General features: G+C 37.4%; 1 protein-coding gene across 1 annotated transcript in view; it reads right to left on the bottom strand.

Moving 5' to 3' along the window:
* The window catches only part of MAP4K3 (mitogen-activated protein kinase kinase kinase kinase 3), a 192940-nt gene that overhangs the window by 98367 nt on the left and 76717 nt on the right, over positions 1–17856 (bottom strand). The window contains exon 6 of the mRNA XM_029938550.1: positions 251–341. Within this exon, the coding sequence (XP_029794410.1) occupies positions 251–341 (91 nt within the window). The remainder of the gene's footprint in view (positions 1–250; positions 342–17856) is intronic.

Raw genomic sequence — 17856 nt, 5'->3', positions numbered from 1 at the left:
GATTAACCATAAAAGTCCATTTTTACCTGCCAGCTTCTTCACTGAAACCACAGCCAGAATTCCCAAGAGTATAAGAGACAAATCACAGACTAGGATACTGATTATAGAATGAACATATTCAGGTCAGAAATAAAAATTTCATTCACATGAAAATATCCTGTCTTTAAAGCATGAAGAAAACTACAAAGCATGCTATTAGAGCTAACTTTATTTTGTTAAATGTCCTAGGTGATGAGAAACAAAAATGTACCTGAGATAGCTTCCAAAATAAGCAACAATATTCGGGTGTTTACAGTCTTTCATCATAATAATTTCTTGCTGTACAACGGCAAAGTCTTCTCCTAGAATAAAAAAAACAAGCATGTTGAATATTTAGTAGATAAGTTTCAAAATGTCAATTCGTTTCAAAACCTAACAGTGTTACTGATGTTATATGTGACTACAGTTTCGGTCTTCACAAAAAGTACAGTGATTAAAAGCGTGAACTCGGGTCCCAGACTATCTAGATCCAAATACTAACTTTGTCCCTTACTAAGCTGTGTTAACTTGAGGCAAGTTACTTGACCTGTGTCGATTTCTTCCTCTGCAAAATGGGGATTAAAATAATAACAATTTGTCTTATAGGACTGTTGGAAAAGTTAAGTGGGCGAATTTTTGTAAAATGCTTAGAATGGTGCCCAGTACAGAGTAAGTGCTATACAAACATTTGTAATTATTACTATTACGCACTGGACATAATCATTATATAATTCACTGGAAAACATACATGGCTTTTTTCTTTTATTACCAAGTAACATTTAATATAATGTTCACACAAGGAAGTAACTCTTTTTTTAGTTAGGGCAGCAACCCTTATACACCAAGAGTGTCAAATATACCTCCACACGCTCTTGGGCTGAGAGACCTACCCTCTAGCAGTACTGGGTTACCAGATGGCCCACATACACAGGCTTCTCCTGTATTCAACTGCCTAGCTCCAGCCGTACTGGTATGCCCAATGGGATTGTATTTAGCTTGGTCAGACTATTAGCAAATAATCTCTCTCCTTCTACTCCCTTCTTGCCCAAATTCTTCAAAATAAGATCTGGCAATCCTATAGCACTGTCACATGCCATGGCTCCTGAATGAACCCTTGTGATAGAGAGAAAGAGAACTGCAGTGAATGCAAATGTGGTAAACCAGGGACCATGTAGACACAAATGGAAGTACTTACATTTAAATGAAAGTAGCTTTGCATTACTTTCAGTTTTTAAGGCTTCCTATACTATGAACAGCCTGATTCATGGCAAAGTAAGAAACAGATTTCCTAAGTTACAGCTCACACTGTAAGTATGATGTCATTATGGCAAGCCCCGACATTTCCTGCCTTTGCAGTTTCCTACTGTAAACCTGAGACTTGAAGTAGCCTAGCCATGAACCATCTGAAACCAAGGTCAAAACCCACCCTACTGTCCCAGTTACAAGGGTAGAAAAGAGAAAAGACAGTATGTCAGATTCTTAATTTCTGCAATGAAGTAAATACAAAATCAAAGATCTCCAAAGGGTGAACAGAAAACTTTTATGCTTCCAAAATTTCAGAAGAAAATCAATGAACTAGGATTCTCTTCTGACTTTACTTCCCACCATTAAGAATTCCTGATACTCATTATATTAAGAAAAATCCAATTTGCAACAATAAATTAAAAATCGAATTAGAAATAATAAAGCCAAATAAAACTAATACCAAACTTCAGGAATATATTAAATACTTTGAAAGTTCTAAATTTTGCTTTTTCACCTGCCTCTCAATTATGCATTTCCCCAAACCAGTGAAAGGGTTACACGAGATCAAATCTGATCTAGTTTGATGGTTACAGGATAATGGCGGTAGTCATTCCATGACCTCAAAAGGAGATAGCTTTAGAATAAAGCTGATCTGTAGAAAGCACTGAGGAGAAGCAGGAAAACAGGGGAGGCAGAAGGCTTACCTGAGCCACTGTGCCTAGCCTCATCTGACTCTGTAAGCTTCAGCTATACCTGCACAGGCTCAATAAGTTCCCTGTCCTGTTAAAGCTACCCTGAGTTGTGGTTTCTGTTACTCACAACTGTAAGTATCACATCTTCTGTGGTGATCTTTGTCCATATCACAGCCCTTATGGCACTGCATCAATGTCTGTGTGTCCATGTTCTCACTAGAATACCACGTCCTCTGAAACAGGATTATGTCTTAGTCATCTTTGTATTCATAGCAACTACTATGTGATCAATAAAACTGTTGGCTGAATGAATCTGTAATACCACATAATTCTTCTACAGGCTAACTCCAAATCAAGAATGTCTGCTTTTGGTTTAATTTCAACAAGTTATTACCATGTTTTATAAAATTAATTGCTATTTGCTACTCTCATGTTTTACTAAAACCTGTGAATGGCTTTAAGTCTTCAACGACCCTCTTTCTCAGAAAATGGTGTTAACCCAAAGTGCTTTCTTTCTTCTTCTTACGTCATTTCTACATGATCATGAGAATGGCTGAGTTAAAGTCAACATTTTTGTAGGAAAAAAAGTAAAATAAAAATCCACAATTTGATTTTTAAAGGTAACTGAAAAAAAAGAGGTTTGGGTAGAAAAAAAAAGAAAACAGAGTTTAATACGCAATAATCCAAAGAAGCCTTATAGTAGATTTAAAGTACTTTCATCAAAGCTCCAGAGAACTATAGTTCAAAGAATAAATTATTAGGCCTCCCCAACTCAAATTCCAGCACACTTAATTGGATATTGTAGACTGGAATGGTCAGACCAGATGATCTCTAAAGATTCTTTCCAATTCTGAGAGTCTAGGATTTTTCATAAAATTTTTAGACACTGAAGAATATATCTTCCAAAAAATGGCACAGAGAAAGAAAAGAAAAGAAGAGAAAAGAAAAGAGGGAAGGAAAGGGAAGGGAGGGGAGGGGAGGGGAGGGGAGGGGAGGGGAGGAGAGGGGAGGAAACTGTAACTGAGAAAAATGGGCAAGCCTCTAAGGAGACTGGATCATGAATAAACCAAGTAAACAGGCAGAAAAATAGAAACTAAGACATGAAAAATTCTCTAAATAAACATGACACATAGTGTGTTCAATAAATATTAACTATTTTCAGAAGGCTGAATAATGGCCCTAAAGTTAGTAGAAAACCTGTGAATATGACCTTATATGGCAAAAGGGGTTTTACAAATATGATGAAATTAAGGATCTTCAGATGCGGAAATTACCTGGAATTCTCTGGATTTTCTAAATGGAATCACAAGTGTCCTTATAAGAGGGAAGTAGAGGGAGACTTGACTATAAGAAGGCAAGAAGCAAACTGCCACGCTTTGACAATGAAGGAACATGCCAAGAATTAAGGCGTGCAAGGAATGTGGCTCTAGAAGCTGGAAAATCAAGCAGAGATTCTCCCTCAGAGTCTCTGGAGAGTGCAGCCCTGCTGACACTTGGATCTTGACCCAGTGAAATGCATTCTGGATTTCAAAATTCCAGAACTGTAAGAGAAAAAGGTATGCTTTTCAAGCCACTGAGTTTGGAGGCAATTTGTTACAGGAGCCATAGGAAATTAACACACTATTACTATCGACATTATTACTGTGGCAGAGCCGGCTACCATTGACAATGTGTGTTCCCCTTCCAACGTGTAGAAGCACTAGTGAGAGATAATCATCTAGTCAAAGATGACATTTCCGTCATGGTGAACACTGATGTGCCTAAGGACAGTTCTTGCTAATGGAAATTGAGCAAAAGTAATGTGTTTACTTCCCTATCAGCAAAGTACATGATACTGTGAGGCCCCACAAATGCAAGAAGTCTGGGTCCCTGAGTCACCAAAAGAAGGAAAGTCAAACAACAACTTGAACATCTGCACCCAACTATTACATAAACTTGATTATGTTAAGACACTCATATGTTCTAGTTTCGTTATTACTGTAGTCAACATTATTCTAACCTGAAAGAATTATTACTATCCATTTATAGAAAAGGTTGTCCAGATTGTAGTAGGTACTTCACAAATGTTTTAGAGTTTTAACAAACTTTTTTTTTAACAAAAAATGACTCAGTCCTTCTACTTACTAAAGAACAGATACAATGACAGATAACCAGATTATAGACATTTCTACTTGGTATACAATGCTTTCCTATAAACTGCTATACTTAGTCAGATGTGTGAGAACAAAGGAGGAGACCTGAATGCCATGCGGGTGGGTCTTTCCTGAAAACGACAAGAAAACACAGATCCCTAATATCCCCTTGTCTTTTAGATACAAACTAACAATCACTGTATTTTCAACATTTCATAATTCTTTACTTTTTCTTTGATGAAATAATACATAATCTTAAGTTAAATGCATATCCAACTGATTGCTTTTTTGGTATTTTCACTGATGTCAACTGTGTAAGTTTATAAAGTACATTAACATAAGCATTCTGAATTAATAAATTATCCACTTACTTTTTTTTATAAAATTGTAACAAAAATTCAGTAATATAATTATACAAGTATTGTTGTTCAGATAAGTATCGTGAAGCTGTCAAAATGGAACTACTGGTTAGGAGGCAGTGTAACAGCTTATGGATCTAATTCCATCTGAGTTATTGTATGAAGGGAGGTGACAAGTCACTTCACACTAAAGGGAAGTAGAGGTTATTTGAAAATCAAACCAGGAAAACTTCAGGATTAACTGTATTAGCAAGTGAGCCAACAGACAAGTATGTTCATGTCTTCAGGAACCAAGTCTTAGTCTATCCGTAACTGTGTATCCTATTTCCTTAGTTCTGCCCCCTATGAAGTAAACACAAGTTTACAGGGCACCTCAATTCCCTCCTGTATCCTATTTTGTTTCTTTGCTTTCTTATTTTCCTTCAGTCATCTTTATGTCTTTCTTCTAAATGTTTAACATCTTCATGACCCTAATAAGCTATGATGGTTTTCTGGAAATGTCTTGACAAATGTCATTATGATAAAACAATTCTCTGCATTATCAACAGTTTTTTTAACACAGCAAGTTAGAATTTAAAATACTTTCAATTATTTTTTTTAATTTCAAAAACAAGTTTTCTCAACTTGTTACAGATATAGTTACCTTCTAGTGTAGAACTTTGTAAAGAAATGTGTGTGTATACACAGACATATGTATACACACATACATATATATGATCTGTGAAACTAACACTTTAAATTTGTATAAAGATGAATAGATAAATAGTTATTCTTTTTTTTTTTAAGAGGGAGAGCACGAGCTGGGGAGAGGGAGAGAGGGAGAGAGAGAGAACCTTCAGCAGGCTCCACACTCAATCTAGAGCCCAATGTAGGTAGGGTTCAATCCCATGACCCTGGGATCATGACCTGAACCAAAATCAATGGATGCTCAACTGACTGAGCGACCCAGGTGCCCCCAGTTATTCTCTTTAGATGGTGTCTCTTAAGAATAGAGTCAACAACCACCATACACTGAACAGCAAATATGACACAAAAGAGAATGTGCTTATAGACTACAGGTAGAGTTTCAGAAATGAACAAGACTTTCCTTGACTTTCAGAAATTTACAGGGGATGTGAAATTTGTACCACAATACCTATAACAGTTTAGAGTTGAACCTTAATTCCTTTATTTCTATAACATCAAATCTATACTTTGCTACTGGAGTCATCATATCTAGCACAGTGTCATGATAAAGGACAGGTACTTTGGAATCAAAATATTGATCTATGAAACTTGACTTCACGCTTTCTGGTTGTATGATCTTGGGCACATTCATTCATATTCTCTTTTTCTGAATTCAGATTCCTTATAAAATGGAGATAACAGTGTCTCCTCCTAATTCTCTTATTCTAAGGATTAGATGAAAGAATACTTCAATGCTTAGAACAAGGCTTCATACATGTTCATTATCTCCCAGGATATGTTATTTGTAATTCTACATTATTTCTCCTACTATTCTCCCCCTTCACTCGGATTCGGCCACACTGTCTTCCTTGCTTTTCCTTGGATAACATAAACAAGCTCCTGACTCCCAGTCCTTACACTTCCTATTCAGACCACCTAGAGTGCTCTCCTACCCCAGATGGCTTGCTTCCTCGCTTCTTTCAGGGCTCTACTCATCTGCTGCCTTCAAGGTGAGACCTTCTCTGATATCCCTATAGAAAATAGCAACCCGCAGTCCCAACCCCATAACACCGTTACCGCTCGAGTTTTCTCTGTAGCACTAGCCATATCTAACATACTTCATGTCTACTTGTTCTCTGTGTCTTCTAACACAAAATAGGGGCACTGAATTTGAGTGAGTCAATGAATTATTCTAGAAGTGCTAAAAAACTGAAATCCACAAGAGAAAAAAATAAGTGAATAAATAGCAAAAATACAAAATTCTCATTACTAGCAGTATATATGATTATGTTCCTGGAAAGCAAGCAAATATAAATCAATTGAAAAAACAACCAGAAACAATTTTTTAAATGCTTAAATTAACTTAGAATATATCAAATTAAATTATATATCTAAGGATAAGCTTCAAAATGTGTAGATCATAAATAAAGTATTTGAAGAGATAAAAGGTCTAATAAAATGGAAAGATGGGTGCCTGGGTGGCCCAGTCGGTTAAGCATCTGACTCTTGGTTTCGGCATAGCCCATGATCTCACGGTTCATGGGTTCAAGCCCTGCGTCAGGCTCAGTGCTGCCAGCCTGGAGCCTGCTTGAGATTCTCTATCTCCCTCCCCTCTCAAAATAAATAAACATTTTTTTAAAAAATGGAAAGACACTTCACTTCTGAATAGAAGTATTTACTATGGTAAAGATGGCAACTGCCTCATGAATTAATCCCTGAATTAATGTAATGCATTAATCAAAATATCAACCAAATCTTTTTTTTGAACATAAAAAAATTAAAATTAAGTTCATCAGAAAAGATAAACAGGGGAGAACCATTTTGTAATTGCTATTACTTTAACATAAGTAGCTCTTATTTAAGAATGGATATATCCAGAAGAATTCTCACCCTTTTTGATTGTCTATCCTGGATCATGTTAAATGTCCTCTGCCAGAGAGATAGGGAAAAGAAATGAAAAGCATCCAAATTGGAAAGGAACAAGTAAAACTATCTGTTTCCAGATGACATGATCTTATAAGTAAAAAAGCTAAAGATTCCACAAGACAGACAACTGTAAGCATTAAAAAATGAATTTGGCAAAGCTGTAGAATATAAAATCAACATACAAAAATTAGTTGTGTCTCCATACCTGAGCAATGAATAATCCAAAAAGAAAATTTAGAAAAATCTCAATTACAATCTCATCAAAAAGAATAAAATTCTTGGAAATAAACTTAACCAAGAAGGTGGAAGACTTGGACACTAAAACTAAAGGCATAAATAAATGGAAACATATTCCATATTCATCGACTGGAAGACTTTATATTGTTAAAGTGTCCATATGACCCAAAGTGATCTACAGATTCAATGCAATCCTTATAGAAAGCCCAGTGTCATTTTTTTTTTGCAAAATAATTTAAAAAAAACCCTAAAAGTCATATGAAGCAATCATAAAGGATCCCGAATATCCAAAACAATCTTGAGAGAAAAGAACCAAACTAGAGATCTCACATTTCTTGATTTTGGGAAACATGCTACAAAGCTACAGTCATTAAAATTGTACAGTGCTGGCATAAACACAAACACCAATGAAACAGAACAGAGAGCCCAGAAATAAACCCACACATGCATGGTCAACTGATTTTCAACAGGGCACCAAGACTACTGAATGGGGATAAAATAATCTCTCTAAAAAATGATGCTGGAAAAACTGAATATCCATATACAGAAAAATGAAATTGGATCCTTATCTTACACCCTACATAAAAAGCAACTCAAAATGGATTAAAGACTTAAACTCAAGTCCTGAAACTGTAAAACTTCTAAATGAAAACACTGGGGGAAACCTTCATAACACTGGTCTTGGCAATGGTTTCCTGGATATGACACAAAAAGAACAAGCAACAAAGGCAAAAACAGACAAGTGGGACTACATCAAACTAAAAAGCTTCTGGCACAGCAAAGAAAACAATCAACAGAGTGAAAAAACAAACTACAGAATGGAAGAAAATATTTGTAAATCAGGTATCTGATAAGGGGTTAATATCCATAAAATATAAGGAACTCCCATAATTGAAGGGCAAAACATTCCAAAAAACCAAAACACCCTTATCTTGAATAGATATTTCTCCAAAGAATACATATAAATGGCCCACAGATACATGAAAAATGTTCAACGTCACTAAGCATCAGGGAAATGCAAGTCAAAGCCACAATGAAATATCAACTCACAGCTGCTAAGATGGCCATTATCAGAAAAAAAGAAAGAGAAAGAGAGAAAGAGAAAAAGAGAGAAAAAGAGGAAGAAAAGAAAGGAAGAGGAGGGAGGAAGAGAAAAGGAAAGGAAAAGAAAACAAAGAAATTTTGGTGAGAATGTAGAGAAATATGAACATTTATAAACGATAGGAATGTAAAATGGTGCAGCTGCTATGGAAAACAGGAAAAAGATTCCTTTAAAAAGTAAAAAATCGAGCTAACATATGATCCAGCAATACAACTTCTGGGTATTCATCCAAAAGAACTGAAATCAGGATCTCCCAGAGATATTTGCCCTCGCATGTCTACTGTAGCATCATTCACAAGAGCCAAGAGGTAAAACAACCTATAAGTTCACTGATGAACAAGTGGATGCAGTGGAATATTGCTCATCATAAAAAAGAAGAAAAGTGCATCATGTGCAACAACACAGATGCACCCTGAGGACGTTTTCTAAGTGAAATAAGCCAGCCACAGGACAAAAATGGCAGGATTCCACTTATGTGAGGTGAGGTATTTAAAGTAGGCAACACTCACAAACACAAAGTAGAATAATGATTGCCAGGAATTGGGGGTAGAAAGAAATGAGGAGCCACTGTTCAATAGGCATAGAGTTTTGGGGCACCTGGGGGCTCAGTTGGTAAAATGTCCAACTTCAGCTCAGGCCATGTCTCATGGTTCATGGTTCTGAGCCCCACATGGGGCTCTGTGCTGACAGTTCAGAGCCTGGAGGCCTATTTCAGATTCTGTGTCTCCCTCTCTCTCTCTCTCTGCCCCTCCCCCACTTAAGACTCTGTCTCTCTCTCAAAAATAAATAAACAAAAAAACAAGTTTAAAAAATAGGTATAGAGTTTTACTTATTTGTATTTATTTTTCTTAGAGAGGGAGCGAGAGCGAGCACAAGTGGGGTAGAGGAGAGAGGGAGAGAGAAAGAGAATCTTAAGCAGGTTCCACACTCAGCATGGCACCCAATATGGGGCTTGATCCCACAACCCTGGGATCATGACTCAAGCCAAAATCGAAAGTCAGACACACAACCAACTGAGCTATGCAGGCACCCCAAAAGTACAGTTTTAATCATGCTAAATGTTCTAGAGATCCGCTGTTCAACACTGTGTTTATAGTTAATGCTGTCCTATACACTTAAAAATTACTTAAGAAGGTAAGTCTGTGTTTTTGGTTTTCTGTTTTGTTTTGTTTTTTACCACATGCATGCCTACACATGCATGCACAATGTTCTATGACCAGAGAGAAAATTTAAACTTAGATTATGGTAAAGAAGTAAGATTTCCCATGCCTATCTTACGGGTACTTCACTCACAAACCTTCCTGCTTCCATTCTATTTTAAACACAGGGACGCCTGGGTGGCTCAGTCAGGTAAGCCTCTGACTTCAGCTCAGGTCATGACGTCACGGTTCATGGTTCGTGAATTCGAGCTCTGCGACGGGCTCTGTGGTGATGGCTCAGAGCCTGGATTCAGATTCTGTGTCTCCCTCTTTCTCTGCCCCACACCTGTCTGCGTGCGTGCGCTCTCTCTCAAAAATAAACAAACATTAAAAAAAAACCTTAAACAGAGAAATGGCAATGTTCATCCATGCTACATGTATTTTATAGTTAGTTTTAAGTCTCCTTTTAAATTGATTTGTGGTACCATTCAAAATACATAATTTATAAAACTCCATTTCATGTTATAGAAACAATAAATAGAATTAACAGTATTTCAATAATCCATGGCTCCATTCCCAAATTACCAGGGTACCAGGAAAATACTGAAATCCAATTATTATCTTAAACTACCAGAATACCATGAAATCTAATGGCTGATTTTAAAAAGATAAGAAATTGACTTTAAGTAATTACAATAGGAAACTGCAAAATACTTTTTTTGTCAACCACAGAACTAGTACCCAATACTTAGTTTTGGGGAGAATACTCAAATTACAAATAATACCACAAAGAAATACAAAAGAAGTATCTAATAATTCTATGGATTTCTAGATATTCCAATATAAGTGAAAAAATTAAGAATGATAGCAGTATTAGTATTTTTAAGGATTGCAAATAAGAAAATGACTCTTCAAATATATCATCTGTTAAAAATACCTTAATGCTTTTTTTTTTGTTTGGCCATCTTTTAATAAATGTTTATAATTAACAATGCTTAAGGTAAGTATCACTTACATTTGCATAAATTGTTACAAATCAATTCTGACCTTGAGCTCAACAGGATCAAGACATTTCTTTGCTGGACAGAAATTACATGCTGTTTTTTTGTTTTTTTGTTTTTTTTTCCCCCTAGGAAGTGTGTCTTGGGTTTTTCCCTTATTATTTTCGTTACTTTTTTTTTCCTCTTCTTTTTTTCGTGGTGGGGGTGGTTATGTTTAAATGAAGTTGCTTTTACAACACCAAAGACTTAATCATCCATTTCCTATATAAAAGGTAGCTACTTTTTTGCATGGACCTCAAGTATATTGTAGTTTAGAGGTGGAATTTAAGGAAAGGTATTAAGCAGGCTGTGTTTTAGCTTATGGGCAAGTAATAAATTGTATCATGTATCTTTTTTTTTCCATAATATTTTATTGTCAAATTGTTTTCCACACAACACCCAGTGCTCTTCCTCATGTATCTTGAATGTATCATAGATAAGCTGCTATGTAACGATCACCACTTCAGATAGCTGTGAAATTAGGTGATTAACTAGTTGTTACTTAACCTTCTGTATAAGTCTAATTACATGAAATAGAAGTTGGGGTTTTGATTTTTTACTTTGCTTTTCTGTTTGGAGTGTAATTGTAACTACTATAGTGTAAATGATGGAAAATAACTGCATATGTTAAAAAAATAAATAAACAGGAAAAGAAAAAGAAATTTCCTTGCTAAAACTAAACAGTGGAAGATTAAAAGATCCTGACTAGTGTACCAAAACCGTTTCCATGAGATGATTAGGTATAGTTGGTTTAAAGAAAGCAGGATTCCCACTCCTAGGGGGAAAAAAACAAAAACAAAAACTCCTAATACAGTGTTTCTCAATCTTCTTTTCCTAATGGCCTTTCCTGATGATATTTTAATGCCACAGACAGTCTGTGTGTGTGTGTGTGTGTGTGTGTGTGTGTGTGTTGTGTGTGTGTGTGTGTGTGTATGCATGCACTATATACATAAAGAGTAAGGATTTTTTTCCACACCCAAAGAACCAAATTCTAGCCCCCCCCCTTAATTTTAAAGGAATATTTGAGAAAACACTCCCCAGTATGAACTGATGGTCTCCAGGTAGTGAGGTAAGAGTGACTTAACCTGAAGTTTCTAACTAACCTGCAAGGTCTCCTTTTCTCTAACCTGGAATCAGCTCTTCTTTTGAGAGCCCAGTGTATCAACAGAGCTCTGATGGAAGATTCAGAACAAAGCAGGTAGCCATAACTCAGTAATGAATTCCCAGTACCAGTCCTCTGGATTACATCCCCCCCTACTTTATTAAGAACTATAGCAGCAGACCTAGAATTTCTTTATGTAAAGTAAGCCTGTAGCAGGCTTGAAATTTGGAGTAAGAACAAAAAGGAAACGCAAATCATGGTATAGATTTTAAACCAAGCAAAGAATATAATGGGCAATAACTTTTCTGTCTTTATCATGCTTACAACAAGAACCACAGTTTATTGCTTAGGGACAGTTCTACACCTTCAAGCTCTCTAATGCTCTGGTTCTTTCTCACAAGGCTTGGTTTAAAATACAATTTGCTATGGCTCCTGGTCCTGAGGCTGTGTAGACATAAATCACAGCAGAATACAACTTAAGAACAGATCAGTCTCTAAAACTATTCTCCCCATAACCTCAATTTGGACATACCCTGTACCTCTCCATTTTCCACAGCAGCCTAATCAGTCATGTTTCAGTCCAGTTCTTCCTTCCACCATGACACCTCATGCAGTCATCCCTGCCTTCCCTGCCACTCAACGGTGGGTGCTGTAAGAGTAACAGTACTTCTCACTCCCAGGGTCTCTCTTCTGACTCTGTCCTATGTACACTGACGGTGCAACTAACCTGTAAGACAAAAATCCCCACAGTCCACAGGGTAAAGTCTCAATCCTTCAGCTACTATTTACAGCTCTCCATGCACTATCCTCAATCTGCCCTCCACATCTTCTTTCCCACTCTACCCCAACAGAGCAGGCAGAGTATGTCAGCACCACCTTTGCTCTCACACTCTCCTCATGTGAAATACCCCCATGCTCCTACAGCTAGCAAAATCCTCGCCAGCTTTGGAGGCTCGGCTGAACTGTTCCTTTCCTGATTAAACCACGTGAAATGAACCTCAAACCTCTATGGAACCCACCAAATGAATCAGGATACATGAACTACTCTGTCCTCTCAGTGTCCTTTCACAGAGCATCCTGCCTAAATACACCCCATCTAGAGTATTTCACAGAGTAAACAAGTAGTCAGAGCCAGCTATAACCGACATGGGAATCAAGTGTTTCTCATCACAGTCTGCCCAATCCTTACTGTCAGCACAATTCAGATACACACATACTTGGCTTAATCCCTGTAGTTAGGCTGCTACATAAACACTCTTTATGTTAATTTTCACATTGGGTAACAAGCTCCTTGAAGGCAGGAACCTTGTCTTTGTATCTTCTATCTCAACTAAATTGAGTGCTAAATAAATATTCATGTAGCCAAATCCATTGAACAAACACACAGGACTGGAAATGAGGAAGAAATGGCAGCTTTATTAAACAGAAAGTCCTTTATTTTTTTTTTATTTTTGAGCATTATGACCCTCCAATGTGTAAATACCTAATATGTCTAGTATAGTCAGCCTCAAGCCCATATCATGCCTCTAATAATTAAAGAATGGCTAAGCAATCCATGATTAACCTTTGAAAAGTAATTACCATATATGATGTAACAACAACTCTCTGCATGATGGTAATAAGCACAGTGCAGCGCTGAATAAACAACCGGTGGTAAGGGACCTACTAAAGCACTCCAGGGAGACAGGGAAAGGAGCCAGGCGGGTCATTTCCCTGGTGTCTTCCACTCTATGATGAAAATAAAGAGGAGAAAGCACCTCTCCTACCTCTCAGGACAGGAAAAAAACAAAACAAAAACACTAATGTCAAAAGCAGACAGGAAAGAAAATCTAGAAAATACAAATTTGGAGAACCATGAAGAAGTAGTAGAGTGAGGTCTTCCTGGCACTTTCAAAATTTTGCTCTAAAATTTAGTAAATGTTGCTCTCAATGAAAATAAAACATAATACCCTGTATTTCTTACTGTAAATTTCCCTGCACACCAATCTCAATCCTTTTCTTTGTGTTGGAAAAGGAATGAATTTCCCATGTAGAAGAAATGAGATTCTCTCAATGAGTTGCTACCTAATTAATCAGTATTCTCTGCATTTACATTCTACTTTAAAAACTAGTGCTGCAAGCAATACCACCAATGAGTAATTATAAGTAACTGTAATTAAATCCTATGTTTTAGTGTGAAAAACTAAACAGTGAGTCAAGAATCAGAGGAATGAGATCCACAAATAAAATGTGTGTGAGTTTGGGCGAATTATAAATGCGGTGCCTACTTTATCACAACAGGAAATGTAGAGTGAGGCTTAAGCAATTGTTCAAATATTTGAGTGTTTCTCTGTCACCACCTATTTTTTATGACAAAAGATTTGAAAGCTGTGAAACAGCTGATAACCACTGAAAAAGACCTAAAAATTTTAGACCTAAAAAGTTCCTAATGCTGATTTTAAAACACACAAAGAAAAAAAAAAAAGACCCAAGAGACTCGCAATGACACCTTACTTATAAGAACTAGAAGGTGATTTCTATTCTACTAGCAAGCTCTCCCATGAGCTCTCTTCTTAATCCATTTTTAGCTTTCTTTAAAATAAGTCTCCAAGAGTTGGCAGTGCTCTAGTCCAGGTGGGCTGAAGACCCCAGGAACAAGCCTGAGGTCTAGTGAAGTTCGGTGTCCTGATGCACGCAGTGAGGAAGACTGAGCACCAGAGGAGCCTTGCGCCATCTCACAAGACAAAGGAAAGATGACAGTTATTGTAAGATTTTGGAAGAAATGGCGTTTAGGTGAAGTTTAAATGAGGCAGTGCTGTGACAGGTCTGGGGCAAAGCAGAGCAGTATGGAAAAGGGGTCTATTGCAGGACTGGACTGCAAAGGGAACCCAGCGTCCTCTTCCCTCAGCAACCACGCAATGTTCTATCCAGAAACTCCTTATAGAAAGCAGTGGAACTCGCCTCTAACTCACGATTGCTTCTCATATCAAAATGCCTTCAGATTCTCCAGACAAGAATGGGATATCTTTACTCTTGCAGACAGGATTACACACAGCCAAGTTTCTGGTAGCCTATGATTATCAAGAACAAAGCTTCTTAGTACATAAGCAAGCCATTGTCACTCAAAAACAGGGCTCATTACAACACTTTCCAGCTGCATTATTCCTGGGAGAAATACTGTTTAAGGCTTTACCCGTGTCTGTGATTCCAGCCTGATAGACAGCCAGGCAGACTTTTACTTTCTCCTTTAGTTACTTGGCATTCCCATCTCCACTTTATGTCAGAGAGTGAAAACCTTTCTAATTAAACTGTTCACATTATGCTCTTTAGAAGGCAGAGCTTATTTGCTGGTTTTATCTTCTGGTTTGTATGTTATGCATTAATTGCTCCACAAAAGATGTCCAATTTGGGCAGATTTATAAGTTTTGAAGAAACCTTTATATCTTATCCAGTGAAGTTCATTACTTCTTTAATGTGCATAAATATCCCTTAGCTCATTAAGTGGTGGCTCTACCCCCAGAGTTTCATGTACTAGCTCTAGGTTAAGTAAACATCCAGCGGAACTCGATACTGCAGTTTCCACACCACTGCCAACTCCAGAGAGCAGGGAGAGAGCAGAGAGAGAGCAGGGAGAGAGCAGGCTCTGGAGTTCCACTGCAGGGTGCAAATCCAAGATCCACTCTACTCAGGCAAGCATTTTAAACTGACACAAATTATGAGAGACTATTGAATACTGAAAATGAACTGTGGACTGATTGGGGGAGGGGAAGGGAGGGAGAGGGGTGATGGACATGGTGGGGGGCACTTGGGGGTGTATATGGAAACCAATTTGACAATAAATTATTAAATAAAAGAAATAAACTTACAGTGCATCTGTTTCCTTATCTATAAAAAATAGGGACAATAACACAATGATTAAATGAATCTTCATACAGAGACTGGCACAAAGTCTGAATAAACATCAGCTATTTATTAGCATAAAAACCAAAAAGAATCTGGGTTTAAATCAACCCATCTCTAAGAACTCTCTGAAGTATCTTCTGTCTAGTCTCCCTATCTTCCTCATTAATTTGATTTATCCAATAAATATTTACTGAGTCTTTAATAGATGCCAGGCAATTTGTTAGACACTAGGAATCTTATGTTTAAGAAAATGAATATGAAGTTTCACAGAAACTTCACAGAAGTTATAGTCTTGTGAAGACTTCAGGACCACCACATTCTTACCAATAGTTCTTTTGATATTTTTTCTACTAAAAATAGGCCCTTCAGGTGCCTGGGTGACTCAGTTGGTTAAGCTTCAAACTCTTGAGTTTGGCTCAGGTCATGATCCCAGGGTCATGGGATTGGGCCCTACATCGGGCTCCACACTCCACCACCTCCCCTCTCTCGTGCTTGTAAACTCTCTTTCTAAAATTAAACACGACCACCACCACCACCACCACCCCCTTGTTGCTGAGGAAAAGGTATCTCCTCAAAGAAATGCTATTCCTATAGACAGTGAGTTCCTTTAGGACAAGGCCCATGTCTTGGTGCTGACAACTATAGTGCCTAACTATAAAGGGTCTTAACAATGTAAGAATCAACAAATATTTTGTGGCATTTCCCAAATTCTTGGTTCTATAATTCATTTTTTTCCAAACTGAATTTGACCACTGATGTATACAATTAATGTGTATTTCTCCCTCATCATCACCACACACACACACATGCACGCACGCACACACACACAGAAAAAAAGCTATTATCAACCAGTAGCAGATCTTACAACTAGGGTGATCAAGGACTGAAGGATTCTGAAGGACTTCTAGGAACATGGCACTTTCAGTACTAAAAGTGGAAAAAATACCATGCAAGTGAGATACACTGGTCATCAACTTACAGCTGATGCTTCTAGAAAAGCACAGGAAGTATAATTGCATATAAAAATAAAACAAAAAACAAAGGCTAACCAAAATTTCACAACTTCACAAGTGTTGACTATATAAACTAAAGAACATCCTGTATTGTGCGCACCCCCCCAACACCAACCCCTCCTCCTGAGCCTCCCTGCTCGGTGCCCCTTCCTCCTGAGCCTCCCTGCTCGGTGCCCCCTCCTCCTGAGCCTCCCTGCTCGGTGCCCCTTCCTCCTGAGCCTCCCTGCTCAGTGCCCCCTCCTCCTGAGCCTCCCTGCTCGGTGCCCCCTCCTCCCACTTCCTTCCAAGTTGGTGGTTAAGGGGCTTAGGCCACCTCAGACTAAAGAGGTTTCAGTGTACAGCACTGTTAATCACTTTTTGTCCCCACTCTTTATTTTTGCTCTCAAGTCATGCCACACTCTTGTTTTTACAAATATCTTAACACTTGCAACTCCTTAAAGAGACTTTCTCAATTCCAAACATCATCTTTAACCTCTTTCTTACTCTTGCATTTTCTTCACCCTTTTCCTAGCTACCAGCTTTTTTCTCTTTGCTAAATGAAAAAACTAGTTGTTTTAGCAGTCCAACTAGTATCATTAGTTACAGACCTGTAATCAATAGGAGCCCAAGTCTCTATTTTTAGCTGTTTCTAAACTTAAATGAAGTGTATAATTTAATGGTCTTTAATATACTTCCAGGGCTGTGTGACCATCATCACAATCAATGTTAGAACCTTTAAAATCTCATTAGCAGGCACTCCCCCTAGTCCCATCATTCCTCCCCAGCCTTAGGAAACTAACATACATTCTGTCTATACAAGTTTGCCTCTGATAGACATTTCACATAAATTGAATCATAGCATTTGTGGCACTTTGTGACTAATTTCTTTCCTTTTGCATAAAGTTTTCAACGTATCAATACTTCATTCCCTTTTTTTCCATTGTAGCTATACCACATTTTACTTATCCATTCATCAGTTGACAAATATTTAGGTTGTTTCCACTTTTTGGCCATTACGAAAAATTCTGCTCTGAATATTCATATACAGGATTCTGTGTAAATGTAGGTTGTTATTTATTTTGTGTACATACCTAGTAGTGGAAAAACTAGGACATATGTAACTCACTGTCCAACAATTTTGGGGAGATGCCAAATTATTTTCCAAAGTGGCTGCTCCATTTTACATTACCACCAGCAATGCTTCAATTACTCCATGATCTTACCAAGATTTGTTACTGTCTTTTTTTATTACAATCATCCTTATGTGTATAAAGTGGTATCTCAAAGTTTTACATTTTCATAGTAACTAATGCTGCTGAGCATC

This window comes from Suricata suricatta, chromosome 4 (genome assembly GCF_006229205.1).
Source record: "Suricata suricatta isolate VVHF042 chromosome 4, meerkat_22Aug2017_6uvM2_HiC, whole genome shotgun sequence".
NCBI lineage: Eukaryota > Metazoa > Chordata > Mammalia > Carnivora > Herpestidae > Suricata > Suricata suricatta.
This window is presented reverse-complemented; position numbering and strand designations above follow the sequence as displayed.